The sequence below is a fragment of the Hyla sarda genome, chromosome 2 (assembly GCF_029499605.1).
Source record: "Hyla sarda isolate aHylSar1 chromosome 2, aHylSar1.hap1, whole genome shotgun sequence".
NCBI lineage: Eukaryota > Metazoa > Chordata > Amphibia > Anura > Hylidae > Hyla > Hyla sarda.
The window spans coordinates 147796909-147815433 of NC_079190.1; the positions used below are offsets into that span (position 1 = coordinate 147796909).

The window sequence follows — 18525 nt, forward strand, 5'->3', positions numbered from 1 at the left end:
GTGGGGGCCTCACTTCATGCAGAAGTGGGCTTGCGGTTGCCTGATTTGGGCGCAAAATGGCCGGACCGGTTGGAGTCCGACTTCCAAGACGGTAGAGCCCGGAACGAGGGAGCCTTCTTGTCCCGCGAGGGCGCCTGCCCGGACCCCTTGTTGGAACTGGAGGTCCGAAAGGACCAAAAGGAAAAGGACTTCCTTTGGGAAGTAGGGAGAGCCTTATTTTGAGGTAACAAGGAACTCATCAAGGCGTTTGCCAAAATGACAGCCACCTGTAAAGGGAAGCTCAGTGAGAGATGTTTTTGAAGTGACATCCGCATTCCAAGCCTTAAGCCACAGAGCGGCGGAGAGCCGCTAGATGACCCACAGCATAGGCAGAACAACGGGCTGCCTGCATGGAAGCTGCGCACAGAAAATCCCCGGCTTTAGAGCATTGGAGAGCCAAAGCAGACAGATCCTCCGGGGGGGATCCCGCTAAGATATCCTGACGGAGCTTTTGGCACCACTCCGACAGGCCCTTGGACACCCATGTTGAGGCGAAGATGGGAAGAAGAGAAGAGCCAGCAGCTTCAGTGGCAAACTTCGCTAAGGATTCTACCTTCTTCTCCGTGGGATCCTTGAAGGCAGCGGCATCTGCCAGAGGCAGTGTAGTCTCCTTATTGATCCGGGAAACAGGTGGGTCCACTGAGGGAGGGGAAACCACCTTAGTGACAAAGACCTTGTCAAATGGATAACGATCTTGAATTGTCTTGATTCCCGAGAACCTCTTGTCTGGATGTTTCCATGCGGTATCCAGAATGTCGTCAAAGTCAGTGTGAGAGCTGAACTTCTGAGGTGCTGACATCCGAAGATCCTGGGTCCTCTAAGTGAAAGGTGTCTCTTATGGCTGTAACCAAAGAATTCACCGTTGCAACAGAGTCTGGGCGGTCCTCTGAGTCAGATGCCGGCTCGGAAGCCTCGTCCACCAGAGGAATGAGAATGAGTAGAGGCAGTCCTGGAGGGGGGGCGACTGACCGAGTACGCGGCTCTGGCGTGGCAGAGCGGCGACTCCGAGAACGTCCTCTGGAGGAGCGACATTTGTGCCCAGATGACAAGGGGGGCTGGACCCACGAGGGGAACGCTCACATCTATCTGAAGACTCATTGGAAGAGTCAGACGAGGCACCCCTAGGACTCTTGTGAGAGCATGAAGTATGTGAAGATGAGGAGTGAGCCCTTCCAGAGGTCCTGCGCAGGGAAGACCCCTTCAAGGCGGACACCACTTCCCGGGAGGCCTCAGCCACCGAGCCGGAGACTTGGGTCAAGTCAGCTATATACTGGGTCAGGGAAGAAACCCAGGCTGGGGGAGCGGCTGGATCCACCGGGACCGAAGGGGCATCAGGGGGTACCAGGGGGTCTTGGGGAGCAGTGGAGGAGGCAGGACAAGTGGGCTCGGCAGAGCCAGACATCTTGGTATTACAGTGCTTACAGAGATAGTAAGTCACTGAAGTTTCAGGTCTCTGTTTAGAGGGAGGAACAGCTCTGGGTACGGACATAATGTGTGAAAAGAAGGGAACTTTCTCACCCTAGTCTGTGTCCCCTGTCAGCTGCAGTGAGGAGACTCACTCTGTGCAGTTAGAGAGTGAAAAAGGCCAGCCAATAGGAAGAGAGGGGCGTGCCTGAAGTATGGCACAAAGTAACTGACCCCTTCCTACTGAAAATTGCGCCCACGGCGCTGATTGGAGGCTGCTTCGCGCCTCTGAGCGCTCCCAGCCCTGTGGGTGGAGCTGCAGACCGGCCGAAGAGAACTGTCACGGCGCCCGCTCCTTGTCCCGAGCGCACCTGTCCCGTTTGTGCACTCGGGGGATAGAGCGGGCGACCAACGCCGGCAGAGACTGCCGGAGAAAAGAAAGAAACCAGCGCTGAAGCGCCCGGCTCATAGCAGCGCCGCGACTTACAGCCGCGTATAAGGCACTGCCGGCAAAGTGAAAGTAAGCCGGCGCTGAGAGCGCCCGGCCCGGGACAGGACAGCGCCGTGGCTGACAGCCGCATATAAGGCGCTGTGTACGAAGTAACACCAATACACACACATACACACATAAGTGAAGTGCCGGAATAAGGCGCTGTGGACGTAGTCACACCAAACACACACACACACACACACACACACAAGTGAAGTGCCCCCTATTTGATGTCCCTTCAGGTGCCACTGCTCCCCAAAAAATGAAGTGCAGCCCCTGTAAGCTAGCCCCAAAAACTGAAGGTGGGCCAAAACAGGGGGTCTCCAGCTGCTGCGGGTCCGTACCTATGGAGAAAAAAGGGGGAAGTACTTACCTCAGTCAGAAGAACTTACCTACTGGAGTCTTCAGTGAAGTCTTCAGTCAGCTTTAGTTACCTGCATCATGCCTGGCTGCTATGCACGAGCGAGGCGAGCAGGGAAATAGGGGGACCCGGACCTGTGAGATACCACCCAAGCGCTGACCGTTTGCGAGGGGGGGTTAACAGCGCATATACGCAATGTCTGTGCCCCCTCACTCGCAATGGGGAAAAGTCCACACCTGAAAACAGAAAATAAAATTAAAAAAACTAACACGTCCCTATACTAGGAAAACAAAAAAACAGAAGACCTGGTCTGGAGCAATCCAGACCACGTCCACCTCCTTCAGACACTAAGCTTAAACTGACTAGTTCAGAGCCTGAAGGCGGTATATCCTGCTGGGAGGAGCTGACTTTTTTTTAATCACCATAGTGTCCCTCCTCCTAGAGACAGCAAGATACACCCACTGTCTGTGTCCCCCAATGGAGCCGATAGAGAAATAATCATTTTCCTAGAGAACAATATGCTTTGTTCAACTGACTTATGTGGCTACATAGGTGGTGCTCATAGCTACACTAGAGCATATATTTACTGTAGGGCTATAATATTCAATATGAGGTGACCCAACAGAAACACAAATGGCACACTTGGTATGCTGCATTACCGAGAAATAGTCCCCTAGAAGCCGTGCTCGTAGAAAGACTATGCACCGTACAGCAGCACAGACCAATAGAATCAAATGTTTACTACACTCGTGTACTGATAGATCTAAACACTTTCTGTTCAGAAGACACAATCCATTTTACTAAGTATCATTTCAAGGCTGAAATCTACATAAATGGATTTCAGCTCCAAAATAGTGAAAGCTACATGGACACAGAAAAGGTTATTAAAGGGCATGTTTAAAAAAAGAGAATCACTTTACTATTCCTTTTTACTGCTAGAAGGAAAAATAAAATGCATAATTACTTATTTTCTCTGTGACGTGTACTCGATGGCTGCGGACTATGATTCACTCTTCTTAAAGCTTTTTTGTCTTTTTCATCATCTTTGGGTATCTTAAGTAAAAGACGAATGATAAGGAAACAATGCAATGAGACACATAAGCAAAAAAATAAATCTCTCAGCGGTCAATTGTTCAATCATTTTGAACTGGCAATGATTTACCGGAAGTCACATGCAAGTCTATGGGACATTCAACAAAACCGTATCCTTATTGCTTTAGTCTCAGCCAAGCCTCAGGCAAAGTTGTCGGGAGGTTAAGGCTAAGTCTCTACTTGGTTTTTTTTCTGGCAGTTTTTGGAATATTGCCACTGCAGTTTTTGAGCCAAAGTCAGAAATGTATTCAAAAGGAATAGGACATATAAAGGAAGGACTTACACTTCTCCTCCCTTATGGGTCCATTTCTGGCTTTGGCTCAAAAACTGTAGTGGCAGATATCCAAAAACTGCCAGAAAAAAACCCAAGTGGAAACTTAGCCTTATACTGATATATATATTAAAAAAAAAAAAAAAAAAAAAAAAAAAAAAAAAAAAACTATCGTTTGAGTTATACATTTTTTTTTGTTGTTAAAAATAAGAATTTTTTACTTTTTCTGCCCCCTTTTATAACCAATCACTTGACTGCTTACGTGGATGTGTGCAATTGGCACTTTATTGGTATAGCCTGCCAGCTACGTATAACTGTCAAAGCAGCCACTAAGGCCTAGCTTCAAACCTAACCGATAGGCACCCTAACATTAGATCGCAGGATAGCCGATCAAACCACTATACCACCAACGGCACAGTCATCAGCTGGCACCCATCGGGTATGGCGTTAGCATCCTAAAGCAAGGGTTCCACACAGATTTTTCCTGGCATTATTGTGGAAAGCTGCCACTGTAATTTTTGAGCCAAAATCAGAAGTGGATCCAAAAGGAATGAGAAATATAAAAAGGAAGGATTTATACTTCTTCCTACTGGATCCATTTCTGACTTTGGCTCAAAATCTGCAGTGACAGTTTTCCCAAAAACACCAGAAAAAAAACCTGTGTGGAAGCGTAACATAACAGGAAGGGGGTTAAATGGGTACTCAAGTGGAAATTTTTTTTTTTTTTTTTTTTTTTTTTTTTTTTAAATCAACTGGTGCCAGAAAGTTATACAGATTTGTACATTACTTCCAGTAATGGAAGGATTAAGATTTTTAAATAGAAGTAATTTACAAATCTATTTAACTTTCTGGCAACAGTTGATTGTAAAAAGAAAATGGTTTTCACCGGAGTACCCGTTTAACCCTCTTATACTTGATTTTTTTTCTTTAATAGGGAGATTACTAAGGTATTATAATACTTTATATTAATTATATTCACTTCATCATATGCATACAGTTCTGGTTGCAGACAAGTGGTGTCAGTGGGTTATAAATGTGAAGTCATTGCTTGCAGCTTTTTCCCCCACTGATGTCCCCAAGTAGCAAAGCTGTACACATATAATTCAAAGCAACTTCTAATATTTTTCTTATGTATACCTCTTCTTTCTTGGCTTCTTTTTCTGGGTTTTCTAAAGGGTCTTCTTTTACAATTACTGTTGATGTGGGCTCTGGGGGTGGGAGATAGCTCTTTGTGTTCACAGCTTCAAATAATTTATCTACAAAACCTTGGGTTTCTGAAAGAAATAGTTAAAAGTAAAGTTCATACAATGACATTAAAATATAAAGTTAGTTTTAGTTACTTTCACAATACTGTGGCACAATCTCCATATGGCATCACGTTATCAGTCGAAGGGTGTCCAATGGCATAAGCAGCAAACAAAAGGGGGAAAAGCCCTTGTTCTATGGCTTGCACTGTGTTGACCTACCCACTGCGCAAGATACTGCAGAACAGCTACATTTAAAGGGGAAGCCTAGACGCAAAGTTCATTTCCCCTATGCGCAGGGTTGTCCACTAACTCTTGCCCATAGGTTATGTGTAGTACTGCAGCTCAGTCCCATGCAATTCAATGGAGATGAGCTGCAATATCAGACAGGAGTGGTGCTGTTTTTGTAAAAAAAAAAAAAGCTGTGTTTTTCTAATACTGGACAGCCCCTTTAATGCCAAGCAGCCACTCAGCCCATAAGTACAGTGGTCCCTCAACATACGATGGTAATCTGTTCCAAATGAACCATCCTTTGTTGAAACCATCGTACGTTGAGGGATCCGTGCAATGTAAAGTATAGGACAGTGGTCTACAACCTGCGGACCTCCAGATGTTGCAAAACTAAAACACAGAGCATGTTGGGAATTGTAGTTTTGCAACATCTGGAGGTCCCCAGGTTGAAGACCACTGGTATAGGAAGTTGTACTCACCTGTCCCCGCCGCTCCGGACCGTCACCACTCGTCACTGCTGCCCTGGATGTCACCTTCCATCACTGTAGCCGCGTCCCCAGGGTTTCCCCGCCGCTCCGGACCATCACCGCTGCCCTGGATGTCGCCTCCCATCGCTGATGCCGCGTCCCGGGGTGTCCCCGACGCTCTGGCAAGGCCTCTGCTTCCCCGGCATCCTCGCTCTCCGTCGCTACGCACGCCACTCCTATTGGATGACGGGACGGCGTACGCAGCGACGTGATGACGATGGAGAGCGCGGACGATGCAGGGGATCCCGAAGAGGACGCCCTGGAGCCCGAAGGACAGGTAAGTGATCGTCAGCGGACCACACGGGGCACCATAAACGGCTATCTGGTGGCAGCTGAAGAAGTCTGCGCTGCCGGATAGCCGGTTATGCAATGGCCCCGACATACAAAAGCATTGTATGTTGAAGCGGGGGGTCACTGTAGTTGGCAAGCAAGTAGCTTTTCCGCAGTATTTTGCACCTGTACAACCTCTCCCATAAATTTAGCAATTCCACATAAATTTCATTTAGCAAAGTTTGCTGAACGTAATTGCAGAATTCCCCCCGAAATTGCAGCGGAATTTTGTGTTCTCTAAATTCTGCCGAATTTTAAGCCTCATTGAGTTCAATGGGATTCCCCCTGCAATTTTACAAAATTTAAAGAAAGGTTTTTAAATTTTGTAGAAATCGGAATTGCCGCTATGGAAATTCCGCTGAGTGAATGGGACAGCAAAACCCCTTTGAAGCAAATAGGCAGTAAATTTGAACAAAATGTCTGGCGGAATTCCGCTGTGTAAACATGGCCTCATGTTGGGAACTTTTTTTTTTTTTTTACCTGCCCTTGTACCAGTAAGCTGTGAAGCCCATTTTTGCAATTTTGAGTGAATCAATCTCTGCAGCGCACCGATCACAATGTAAACAATAGTTCTCTGGGCAGCAGATGGACAGAAGTATGGCCGAGCAAGGAAACAATGATATAACCTCGAGATATTCCTTCTGTCTTTCTGGTTAGAAATTCCTCTGAATTAGGTTAGGTTCACACTACGGAATATCCGCCTGCAATTCCGCTTTGAAATTGCAGGCAGAAATTCTGCTTACTAAAATGTATATAGTGTAGTGAATAGGTTTCCGTTCACAAATTCACACTTCGGAATTTGTGAATGGAAAATCTGCTTGAAAATTTCCGCCTGAAGAATGGCGTTGCTCATTCTTCAGGAGTAAATACTCACGGAACACATTGCAGTCTATTGGAGACTGTAGTGTCCGCATGGTCCTAGCGCCGACTGATTCTGCCGGCGCAGTGGGAACCTAGCCTTAGGATGCATGCACACCACGTTTTTGCAATACAGTTCCCGTACCAGGTTTTTGATGAAAAACGGATTCCTCAAAACCGGACTAAACTGTATCAAAACGTGTGTACAAATTTTAACCCGTATACAGTTAAATGAAAAAATGATGTACAGTTGCATCCGTTTTTTTAAGAAAAAAAAAGTACCGTATTTTTCGCCCTATAGGACGCACCGGCGTATAAGGCGCACCCAATTTATAGGTGCAAAATCTAAAAATATAAAGATTTTGAACCCAATAGTGGTCTTCAACCTGCGGACCTCCAGATGTTGCAAAACTACAACTCCCAGCATGCCCGGACAGCCGAGTAGTTTTGCAACATCTGGAGGTCCGCAGATTGAAGACAACTGCAGGACACGTCACCGCTGCCCTGGATGTCGCGCCATCGCTGTCGCCGTGTCTCCGTCGCTCCGGAACGTCTCTGCTGCCGGCCGGGTATCCTCGCTCTCAGTCGCCGCCATCACGTTGTTACACATGCCGACGCACGTACGCGACGACGTGATGACGAGGAAGGAGAGCGCCGGCCATACAGGGGATCCCTGAACGGAGAAGACACCGAGGAGGCAGGTAAGGTCCCTCCCGATGTCCTGTAAGCACTAACCCGGCTATTCAGTCGGGCTGTTCGGGACCGCCGCGGTGAAATCGCGGCGGTCCCGAACAGCCCGACTGAACAGCCGGGTTAGTGTCACTTTCCCTTCAGACACGTCGGTCAGCTTTGATCGCCGCGTCTGAAGGGTTAATACAGGGCATCACCGCGATCGGTGATGTCCTGTATTAGCCGCGGGTTCCGGCCGTTGATGGCCGCAGGGACCGCCGTGATAGGGGTGTATTCGCTGTATAAGACGCACCGACTTTTTCCCCCTAGTTTTGGGGAAGAAAAAGTGCATCTTATACGGCGAAAAATATGGTATATGTTTTTAACTTTTCACTCCATTATGAATAAAATTTCACTTGTTTGATTGAAATTCCAAGAAAAAAAACGGTGCAAAGTCAAAAACCGTATGGAACCGTATGCACACACAGTTCTGTGCGGTTCCCATTGACTCCCATGTTAAAAAAAAAAAATTAAAAAAAAAAACGTATACGGTTTAATACAGTTTTTCACCAGGACCATAAACCGCGGTAGGCTATGGTTTTGGGTATGGGGAAAAAAAAACTGACAAAACCGTACAGGATGCAAAACGGACACAACCGGAGGCATCGTTTGGCATGTGGTTTTCAATGGAGAGTCAATGCGTACGGTTTTCAATACGGTTCCACACGGTTTTCACATTAAAAATGTATACGGGAACTGTATTGCAAAAACGTGGTGTGAATGCAGCCTTAACCATATAAAACAGTGTTTCTCGGACAGCTGGAAGTTGTAGTTCTTGTTTGGTAAAAAACTGTGATAATTTGTGGACTTACCCCTCTGAAGAAAAACATCCAGCTGATCTATGCACAGGGCCTTCAATTCTCTGTCATTTTTATCCTTCTTCACTAATGCAATAACGTACTTCGCAAGGGCTGATGGATCAGCGTCACAACTATAATATAAAAGAAAAAAGTCCAGCAATTCAGCTTTCTAAGGTCTATGTAGTTTAAACCCATTCAAAATAAACCTTTGCATATTTTCCCAAATCTCCCCCCCCCCCCCCACTTTTATACGTTTAACTTCATTATTACAAGTCATTAGATACAACCCTTAAAGGGGGTACTCAGATGAAAAACAATTTGTTTTTAAATCAACTGGTGCCAGAAAGTTAAACAGATTTGTAAATTACTTCTAATTAAAAAATCTTTACCCTTCCGATATTTATTAGCAGCTGTATGCTACAGAGGAAATTCTTCTCTTTTTGAATTTCTTTTTTGTCTTGTCCACAGTGCTCTCTGCTGACACCTGCTGCCCGTATCAGAAACTGTCCATAGCAGGAGAAAATCCCCATAGCAAACCTATGCTGCTCTGGACAGTTCCTGACACGGACAGAGGTGTCAGCAGAGAGCACTGTGGACAAGACAAAAAAGAAATTCAAAAAGAAAAGAATTTCCTCTGTAGCATACAGCTGCTAATAAGTACTGAAAGGATAAAGATTTTTTAATAGAAGTAATTTACAAATCTGGTCTGACGAAGCAGGCTGAGACCCGTGAAACAGCTGTCACACCTATTGGAGCGCCTCTGAGAGTCTCAGCCGACCTGCGGTAGCCTGTGTTCCATGGACACTGTCATTTTAGAAGAATAAACCACTTTCTGCACAGAGACTATGGGTGAGTGCGGTCTCACAATACTAATTTACAAATCTGTTTAACTTTCTGGCACCAGTTCATGAAAAAAAATAATTTCCACCAGAGTACCCCTTTAAAGGAAATATATCATGAACAAAAACTGATCCGCAGGATAGAAGATAAGTTTTAGTTCACAGGGGGTTGGGGGGTCCGACCACTGGGACGGGGCGGTGTCGGCTGCCACTTCAGGCAGGGGTTGACATGCGTTCCTGGAGAGAGACAGAGTGCCAGCAGTTGAATCCCCACCCAACGATCTTATCCCAGTGTTTTCCAACCAGGGTGCCTCCAGCTGTTGCAAAACTACAACTCCCTACATGCCCGGACAGCCAACGGCTGTCCGTGCATGCTGGGAGTTGTAGTTTTGCAACAGCTGGTGGCACCCTGGTTTGAAAACACTGACTTATCCCCAATCCGTTTTTGTTTATGATACTTCTTTAAAATCCACCCGCTTACCCTAGGACAGAATAAACATTTTCCTTCACCTCCAAAAACTTTCACTAATTTTTTTTGTAGAGGATTTTTTTTTCCTCTCTCATAACTTTATTGACCATATTTTCCTCAGGCTTTTATTGGTGAGATCACAACAAGAGATGAGCGAACTTACAGCAAATTCGATTCGTCACGAACTTCTCGGCTCGGCAGTTGATGACTTTTCCTGCATAAATTAGTTCAGCTTTCCGGTGCTCCGGTGGGCTGGAAAAGGTGGATACAGTCCTAGGAGACTCTTTCCAAGGACTGTATCCACCTTTCCCAGCCCACCGGAGCACCTGAAAGCTGAACTAATTTATGCAGGAAAAGTCATCAACTGCCGAGCCGAGAAGTTCGTGACGAATTTAATTTACTGTAAGTTCGCTCATCTCTAATCACAACCACAAACCGATTTCCAAAGATCAATAGACATGAGGAAAAATCTCAATTTCAAGATTTCCCTTCTCCTTTGTAACTTTCAATCCCATAATATCAAAAAGCACAGTATAAAGCAGTTGTGATAAGCTTCCTCCAAAATCCCCGTATCCCAAAGATCCATATGAGATGGAGTCTGCAATTCTGCCTTTATTCATTTTGTACAAAAATATTGCAGATGGCCGGAATGCGATAGCTAGGTGAGGGGGTCAGAACATCTCCAAAAGGGAGGGTTAGGTGGGGTGTTCCCAGAGATGCATCAGAACTAGATCATGGAGCAATGTAAGGAGGTGGTCTGGTCACAAATTAGGTTTCCTTTTAAGACCACCTGTCCATAGGTTGGATCTGGTATTGCAAAAAAGGCACATTTCCCGTACAGACATAGAAAAGAACATAGGGGCAGATGTATCACAACCTGTGCAAAGGAAATGTTGACGAGTTGCCTATGGCAACCAGATTGCTTTTTGATTTTTTTTTTGGAGGGCTTTGAAAAATGAAAGAAGCGATCTGATTGGTTGCTATGGGCAACTGCACCACTCTTTCTCTGCACAGGTTTTGATAAATCTCCTCCATGCCGGCTCTTATTATGGCGTCACCTAGCGGCAATGACAACAGGAGGCCCAGTTAAATAATGAACTAATATGGTGCTATGTAAGGGCCCTAAGACCTGATAGTGCTTAGGTCTCCAAACTGCGGACCTCCAGATGGTGCAAAACTACAGCTCCCAGCATGCCCGGACAGCCGTTGGCTGTCCGGGCATGCTGGGAGTTGTAGTTTTGCAACATCTGGAGTGCAAGGTGGTGATGAATTGTACATTGTGCTGATGAATGAGTCCTCATGGATCCCCCATAGTTCAGCCTCCATCACTCCCTGCAGACCTCTCCCTAACCAGAGGGCAGTAGTAGTCCATTGTGACTCCTGACGAGAGTTGTAGTCTTGCCCCTGCATAATGGGAGTTGTGGACCCTTCCAACCTGTAACCTGCAGACATGCGCACATCCAACCCTCGCACCCCCACACTCACATAGGCTCCAAGGTCTTAGACAGCCAGTGCTTGAGCGCATCGAAGTCCTCTATGATCATGTTGGAGCAGCCGAAGCGGGGACACGGGGGGGGGGGGAGGCAGGCCTGCTGGGGTGGGGGTAGGCCCGGGCTCAGAGCCGTGCTTCGTACCGCCGTGCACACCGACAAGTAATCCCAACACCGGCGTACCCCCCTACCTCGGTACCGACACCACTACACTTACACCCCCCTAATACACCGCAGAAGCCTGTACGGTGTAATGGCTGCCTCCAGAGATCGCGATAGATTTCTACGTCATCACGTCCAAGAGACGCACGGGGAAGGACGTGCGCATGCGCAAACCTAGTAGCGGAAGCTTTAGAGCGCAACGTTTCATAGACCTGGTTGGAAACAGAGTTTATGTGTGAGACGCCGGTGTATCGTGGGAATTGTAGTTCCCACTGGATGTGTACAACTACAACTCCCAGCGTGTGCACATTTGCTGCTACTTTGCATTGCAGGACGTGTAAGGACTTATGGGGGAGATCTATCAAAGTGGGGCAGTTGCCCATAGCAACCAATCAGATTGCTTCTTTCATTTTTAAACAAGGCCTCTAAAAATAAAAGAAGCAATCTGATTGGTTGCTATGGGCAGCTGCCCCACTTTGATAGATCTCCCCCATAAGTCCTAACATGTCCTGCAATGGAAGGTTGCAGCAAAGGTGGACACGCTGGGAGTTGTAGTTGTACACATCCAGCGGAGACCAGGTTCCCCCTGTGACACGTCTCATATTCTTATATCCTCGCCTTTTAAAGGGGTACTCTGACAAATGTATTTACTCTCCCCTTATGCTTGGGCTTTGGGCTGCTGCAATTAAAATTAATTTAAACCTTTACTTAGCTTCCTTTGCTTCCCCAATGCTGGCGAGAGGTAAGTCAAGCACAATGGAAGAATACATTTTTTTTTTTGGAGTTCCCCTTTAAGAGCTATAGCTATAATTCTCTTATTTTTCTATCCACAGACCCCTTTTAGGGCTTGTTTTTTGTGCGACCAATTATACTTTGTAATGACACCTTTCATTTTACCATAAAATGTACAGTGTAACAGCAAATATATTTTTTGTGGGGGGAGGGGAAATGGTAAAAAAAATGCAATTTAGCAACTTTCGGGGGTTCGGTTTTTTATGGTAGAACTAACATGTTTTCTCTTTATTCTGTGTCAAATTGATTTAAACAATACCCATGATTACAGCTTTTCTATTGTACTTGATTTAAAAAAGTACTACTTTTTGACAAAATAAGTATGTTTAACTCCTTAAAGGACATCTGCAGCATTGCAAACACTTATCCCCTATCTTGAGGATAGGGGATAAGTGTTTGATTGCGGGGGGTCCGAATGCTGGGGCCCCCAGCGATCTCCTGTACGGGGCCGCGGCTCTCCCGTGCAGGGGGCGTGCCAGCCGCAGCTTGACGTTGCGGCCGGCAGGCCTCCTCCATACATCTCTATGGGAAAGGCGGGGAGGCAGCATTCGTGCCTCCCCGCATACCCCATAGAACTGTATGGGGACGGGGAAGAGACGGGGCATCACCGTCGACCTCTAGGTCGACGCTACGCGCCTTAGCGCTCACCATGAGCGCTTATGGCGGCACCCCGTTAGGGAGATCGGGGGGGTCCCAGCGGTCGGACCTCCCGCGATCAAACACTTATCCCCTATCCTGTGGATAGGGGATAAGTGTAATGCCGCTGCAGTTGTCCTTTAAGGACGGACACATTTTTTTACCTCAATGACCAGGCTCTTTTTTTCTCTTTAAATGGTAATAACTTTAGAACGCTTTTTCTGAGCGGAGCAAATCTGAGATCGTTTTTTCGTGCCATATTGTACTTTATATAAGTGGTGCATTTTTGTTGACACATGCAGCATTTTTTGTGAAAAACTCCAAAATATTGTGAAAAACTGGAAAATTTGTGGCGTTTAAAAAAAAAAATTTTTATGCTGTACACTGTGCGCTAAAAGTGATGTTATATTTATTCTGTGGGTCATTATGAGTATGGCGATCCCCATTTTGTATGGTTTTCTATGTTCTTTTTACTTTTCTGAACAAAATAATTTTTCTGCCTTCATTTTCCAATGAATTTTGTGTCCTGGGACTCGAGTCATTCATCATCTGTGTTTTTCCCATACACCATGTGTTCATAGATAGAGTCTATTCGATTGTAGGTCCATTTTTAAGTTGATCAATTTTTGACATTATGTATCTTGTGCCACTAGCTGGCATATTGCTTAACATGATTTTGACCTTTAACCATGTACCTAGATATCTTTTTCATTTTTGGTTTGTTTACTTATGATTAATAGGTCTGATGAAGGTCGTGTGACCGAAACGTAACATTTTGTTTGGATTGCAAAATAAAAATTACCACTTGTTGCATCAAAAATTACGGTGTGCCTAGTCTTGATAGATATTCATTTTCCAACAGCCATAACTTTTTTATTTTTTGTCCGACGCCATTGAGTAAGGGCTTATTTTTTGTGGGATGAGCTTTTTATTGGTATCATATTTTTGCAATACATGCTACCTTTATGATCTTTTTTATTCCACTATTTGTACCAAAATTGGCGAATTTTGCGGGTTTTTTTTTTTTTTTTTTATGCGTTCACCGTGCGGGATAATTTACATTATAGTTTTATAGTACACATCATTACGGACGTGGCAATACCAATTATGTATATGATTTGTGTTTTTGATATTTTTTGGTGATAATACAGGGCTTTTATTGGGAAAGGGGCATATTTATTTATATTTTTTTACACTTCATACTTTTATTGAAGAACTTTTTATTTTATTTTTAACACTGTTTACAGGTTATACTATGCTGCAATACATTTGTACTGCAGCACAGTATGACCCGATTAGCTGCACACAGCACAGCCTGTGGCGATCCAGGCTTCCATAGCAGGCAGACAGGAGGTAGTGATCTGACCTCCTGCTGCCATAGCAACCAATGGCGACCCACGATCGTATCATGGCGCCGCCGTTAGTGAACAAGAGGAGAGCACTCCCCCTGTCAACACCATATATGCCATGATCAGGATTGATCATGACATCTACGGGGTTAATGCTGCCGGGACCGGCACGATCGCGGCTCTGGCAGCTGCGGCGGGACTCCAGCTGTGATTGACAGCCGGGTCCCGCCACCGATCTCCTGTGCTGCCCGCGGCAGTGCCGGAGATCTTTATGACGTATGCATATGTCCCATCGCGCGAATGTGTCGGGTGCTGGGACGTATGCATACATCCTATAGCACTAAGGGGTTAAAATTGTCTCATTCAGACCTCTATATCTTTTATATTTATCCGTTTTCGTGGGCTGTGTAAGAACTAATTTTTACACCGTGATTTTTAACACCTTAAAGTGGTACTCCGGTGGAAAACATTTTTTTTTTTTTTTTAAATCAACTGGCTCCAGAAAGTTAAACATATTTGTAAATTACTTCTATTAAAAAATCTTAATCCTTCCAGTACCTATGAGCTGTTGTATAATACAGAGGAAGTTCATTACTTTTTGGATTTCTTTTCTGTCTGACCACAGTGCTCTCTGCTGACACCTCTGTCCATGTCACGAACTGTCCAGAGGAGGAACAAATCCACATAGCAAACCTCTCCTGCTCTGGACAGTTCCTGACATGAACAGAGGTGTCAGCAGAGAGCACTGTGGTCAGACAGAAAAGAACTTTCTCTGTATTTTACGGTGCATTCACACCACGTTTTGAGACTACAGGAATCGGATCCGGCTGGGAGCAGTGAAAACTGGCCCGTATCTCATTCATTTGAATGAGCCAACCGGAGTCTTATAGTGACTTCGGTTGGCTCATTTTTGCCCGTATCCGTTTTTTTACCGGACCTAAAACTGCGGCATACCATGGTTTTAGATTCGGTCAAAAACCGGATACGGAGCAAAAATGAGCCGACCAGAGTCACTATATGACTCTGGTCGGCTCATTTAAATGAATCCCCGTAGTCTTAAAACATAGTCTTAGGCTGCATTCACATCTCATTTTTACACTACGGGTGTAGTGTACTATGGTTTTAGGTCCGGTCACAAAACGATACAGGTAAAAAATTAGCCGACCGGAGTCACCGTTTGACTTCGTTCGGCTCATTAAAGTGAATGGAGTTCAGCGCTGGTCCGGCTGGGGTACGGGAGAGCTCGGTTTGCCCCTCCCCCAGCCGGATCCGTAGTATAAAAATGAGATGTGAATGCAGCCTTAGAAGTAATTTACTAATCTGTTTAACTTTCTGGCACCAGTTGATTTAAAAAATAAAAAATGCTTTCCACCGGAGTACCCCTTTAAGGATGCAGCCCATTTTAGCCTTGAGGACACAGCCACTTTTCATTTTTGCAGTTAGATTTTTTTCTTCTGCACCTTATAAGAACCATGGGGGAGATTTATCAAAACCTGTGCAGAGGAAAAGTTGTCAATTTGCCCATAGCAACCAATCAGATCGCTTCTTTCATTTTGCAGAGGCCTTGTTAAAAATGAAAGAAGCGATCTGATCTGAACTTTTCCTCTGCACAGGTTTCGATAAATCTCCCCACATAACTCTTTTAGTTTTCCATCCACATACCCATATGTGTTTGTTTTTTGTGTGATCAATTGTACTTTGTAATGACACTTTATTTTACCATAAAATGTACAACGCAATGAACACTTTTGTGGGAGAGAATTAAAGAGAGGGGTGGGGTTTTTATTTTTATTTTTTTTGCACGTGGACTTCATGGTAAAATTGAAAAGTTCTTTTTATTCTGTATATCAATGCAATTAAAACAATACCACGTATACTTGCTCTTCTATTAATGTAGTACTTCAAAAAATTTTACAAATTTTGTTTAAAAAAAGTATGTTTTAAATTGTCCTTTGCCGACCACCTTTACCTTTCTTATTTTATAGTTATAGGGCTGTATGAGGGATTATTGGTCTTAACAGTACCACTTTTACTTATATGTGACTTTTTGGTCTCTTTTTTTTCTCTTTTTTTTGGGGGGGGGGATGTGATGTGATCAAAAATCTGCAATTTTGGACTTTGGTATTTGTTTTTTACGTTTATGCATTTCACCGCATGAGATCAACATTTTATTTTAATAGTTTGGGAATTTCCACACGCAGCAATACCAAATATGTTTATTTATTTCACTGTTATTCCTTTTTTTTTATTTGTAGAATGGGAAAAGAGAGTCATTTCATTTTTGGGAGGAGGGGCTTATTCACATTTCTTCAAATTGTTTTTTCCTTCCTTTTTTTTTTTTACTGAAACGGGCGGGCTCTCAGCAAATTTTCGGCTGCGGAATATCCGCTGTTGGAAATCTGCCGCAGACCCCGCCCCCTGTCAAACCCCCAGCGGGAAATCCATTCATGTGAACGCACCCTCATACTATCAGTGATGTGCATAACCCTCCTCTCTTCGGCAGTGCTAAGACTACTTCAAACCACATCCAAACCACATGATCTGAATTCCCAGTACTGATAGGATTTCCTGTAAGGATCCATTCCCACACTCCGGGTATATCACTACTGCATAGTACATTGATAGGCTGTGTTCACACCTTGTGGCCGCCGCAGGGCTGCGAGCAGCATGTGATAGACCGTCAGTTGATGCAGTTTTGCCTTATGGCGAGTCTCAGTAAACCGTGTAAGGTTTAGTCACTTGGAAATGCTCTACAATCCCTACAGTCAACATATCAACCCAGCCTCAGGGCAAGTTAACCCAGTTGTTGCAGATTTGCAGGTGAATGTGGTTTTACAAATCTAATCTGCCTTCTGTCAATTTTTTCGGCAAGGATTGGCTACGGTGCAGGTTATTAGTCCTGCATCCTGATCATTTCTGTTGCAGGTTTGCCCCAGATTTTCATTATTGCTGACTGTGTATTGCTTACCTGTGTATGCAGCAAAAGCCACAACTATTTTATTTTTTTTGCATGATCTGCAGAAAAATCTCTGTTGTAGAATTCCTGTTGGATTTTTTGGGATGGGTCTTGTCTGTTTTTCTGCACATAGTGATATCTGATATCAGTTCCCCGTTAGCTTGGTGGCCCAGGTCTAACTGCATGCGAGGTCTCTTATCCCAACAGTCCGAGTAATCATCTTTCGTCTTCCTTTTTTCTGGTTCCCTTTTAGTATTTAACCTGTTAAAGGGGTTCTTTGGTGACCCGCGCAATCTCCGCAGCAGCACCCCTGTCATTCGGTGCACGGAGTGAACTCCGCTCTGTGCCCGATGACTGGCGATGCAAGCCCGGATAAGATGTTTCCAACAGAGTACCCCTTTAAGGGGTTGATTTTACAGGGTTCACTTGACATAATTCTGTATATGTGTATTGTAATAACCACATAGTCTTATGAAGTAATTTTGCTAGTAATTGTTTTACAGCGTTTACTGATACATATTTATAGCTATGGCTCATAGCAGTAGGTCCCCGGTCTGCAGGGGCAGTGGAACAACAAAGCTGATGGTAGTTACTGCCCACAGCTGCCCAGTGCCCGCGCTTCCCCTTTGCTGTCCTCCTGCTCTGCTCCTCAGTGCAGTGACGTCAGCCTACCATTTCTTTCAAAGTGGTCCAGTCCAGTAACCAGTGGCTGTGGCTGCAATTACTGATTTTTTATCAAGTACCCCCTGGAGAACTGCTAAGTACCCCTGGGGGTACTTGTACTCCAGGTTAAGAACCACTGATGTAGGGTGCTATGTAGGACTTTCACCTCCCCGTCCAGTATGCCGTTTTATGGAAACTCTTATGACTGTATACCCAAGGAGTTAGAGCTGCTTAGCTGAGCGATGTCCCACCTCGGCTAGTGATAGGCTGAGCGCACTGTCATGTAAGGAGCCCGGGCAGCAGGGAGAAGGCGGGGCCCAGGCTCCTTACATGACAGTGCACACAGCCTGGGACATCGCTGCGGCCGGCGATACGCTTCCTGCACTGTGACGTTTCGAGCCTAAGAAGCCAGCAGCACCAGAGGAACGGGACGCTGACATCTCCGCAATGGGGGAACATAGGAAGGTGAGTTGAAGTTTATGTTTTATGTTTTTGCAGCCCGGGCACAGGGGGACTTAAAAAATGTATTCTCCTTTAAGGGTTTTTTGCTGTGCTGGGTTGTGCAGCGCCTCTTTCTTCTGCCTGATCTTACACAATGTGGCACAATGCCAAGTAACCTGGCACTGGTATTATGCACATTTCTAATAATTAGGATGTGTACAGTGCTGTGGTGGCTGTGGGCATTGTGCATGAACATCTCTTCATGCCCAATGTCAGATTAGACAGAAGAGAGAAACGCTGCACAATCACTTTAAGGGTACGGCTCACCCACAACGCATATGCAGCGTGTCTC

At 45.2% G+C, this 18525-nt stretch overlaps 2 protein-coding genes across 7 annotated transcripts in view; one reads left to right on the plus strand and one right to left on the minus strand.

Annotated features, from left to right (window-relative positions):
* The window catches only part of RBM26 (RNA binding motif protein 26), an 87791-nt gene extending 76315 nt beyond the window's left edge, over positions 1–11476 (minus strand). Inside the window, exons 1-4 of one of the 2 annotated variants that reach the window (XM_056555572.1) lie at positions 11170–11476; positions 8389–8507; positions 4795–4931; positions 3259–3347 (exon numbers count right to left, since the gene is read on the minus strand). In XM_056555572.1, coding sequence (XP_056411547.1) covers positions 3259–3347; positions 4795–4931; positions 8389–8507; positions 11170–11228 — 404 coding nt within the window. In that variant the 5' untranslated portion in view covers positions 11229–11476. Of the gene's footprint in view, positions 1–3258; positions 3348–4794; positions 4932–8388; positions 8508–10960; positions 11026–11169 lie in introns of those variants that run through there. The other variant, XM_056555573.1, reaches the window with a different exon arrangement.
* A 5336-nt stretch (positions 11477–16812) lies between these two features.
* NDFIP2 (Nedd4 family interacting protein 2) overlaps positions 16813–18525 on the plus strand; it is a 155461-nt gene continuing 153748 nt past the window's right edge. For all 5 annotated transcript variants that reach the window (XM_056555574.1, XM_056555578.1, XM_056555576.1 and 2 more), the window contains exon 1: positions 16813–16933. In XM_056555574.1, coding sequence (XP_056411549.1) covers positions 16859–16933 — 75 coding nt within the window. In that variant the 5' untranslated portion in view covers positions 16813–16858. The remainder of the gene's footprint in view (positions 16934–18525) is intronic.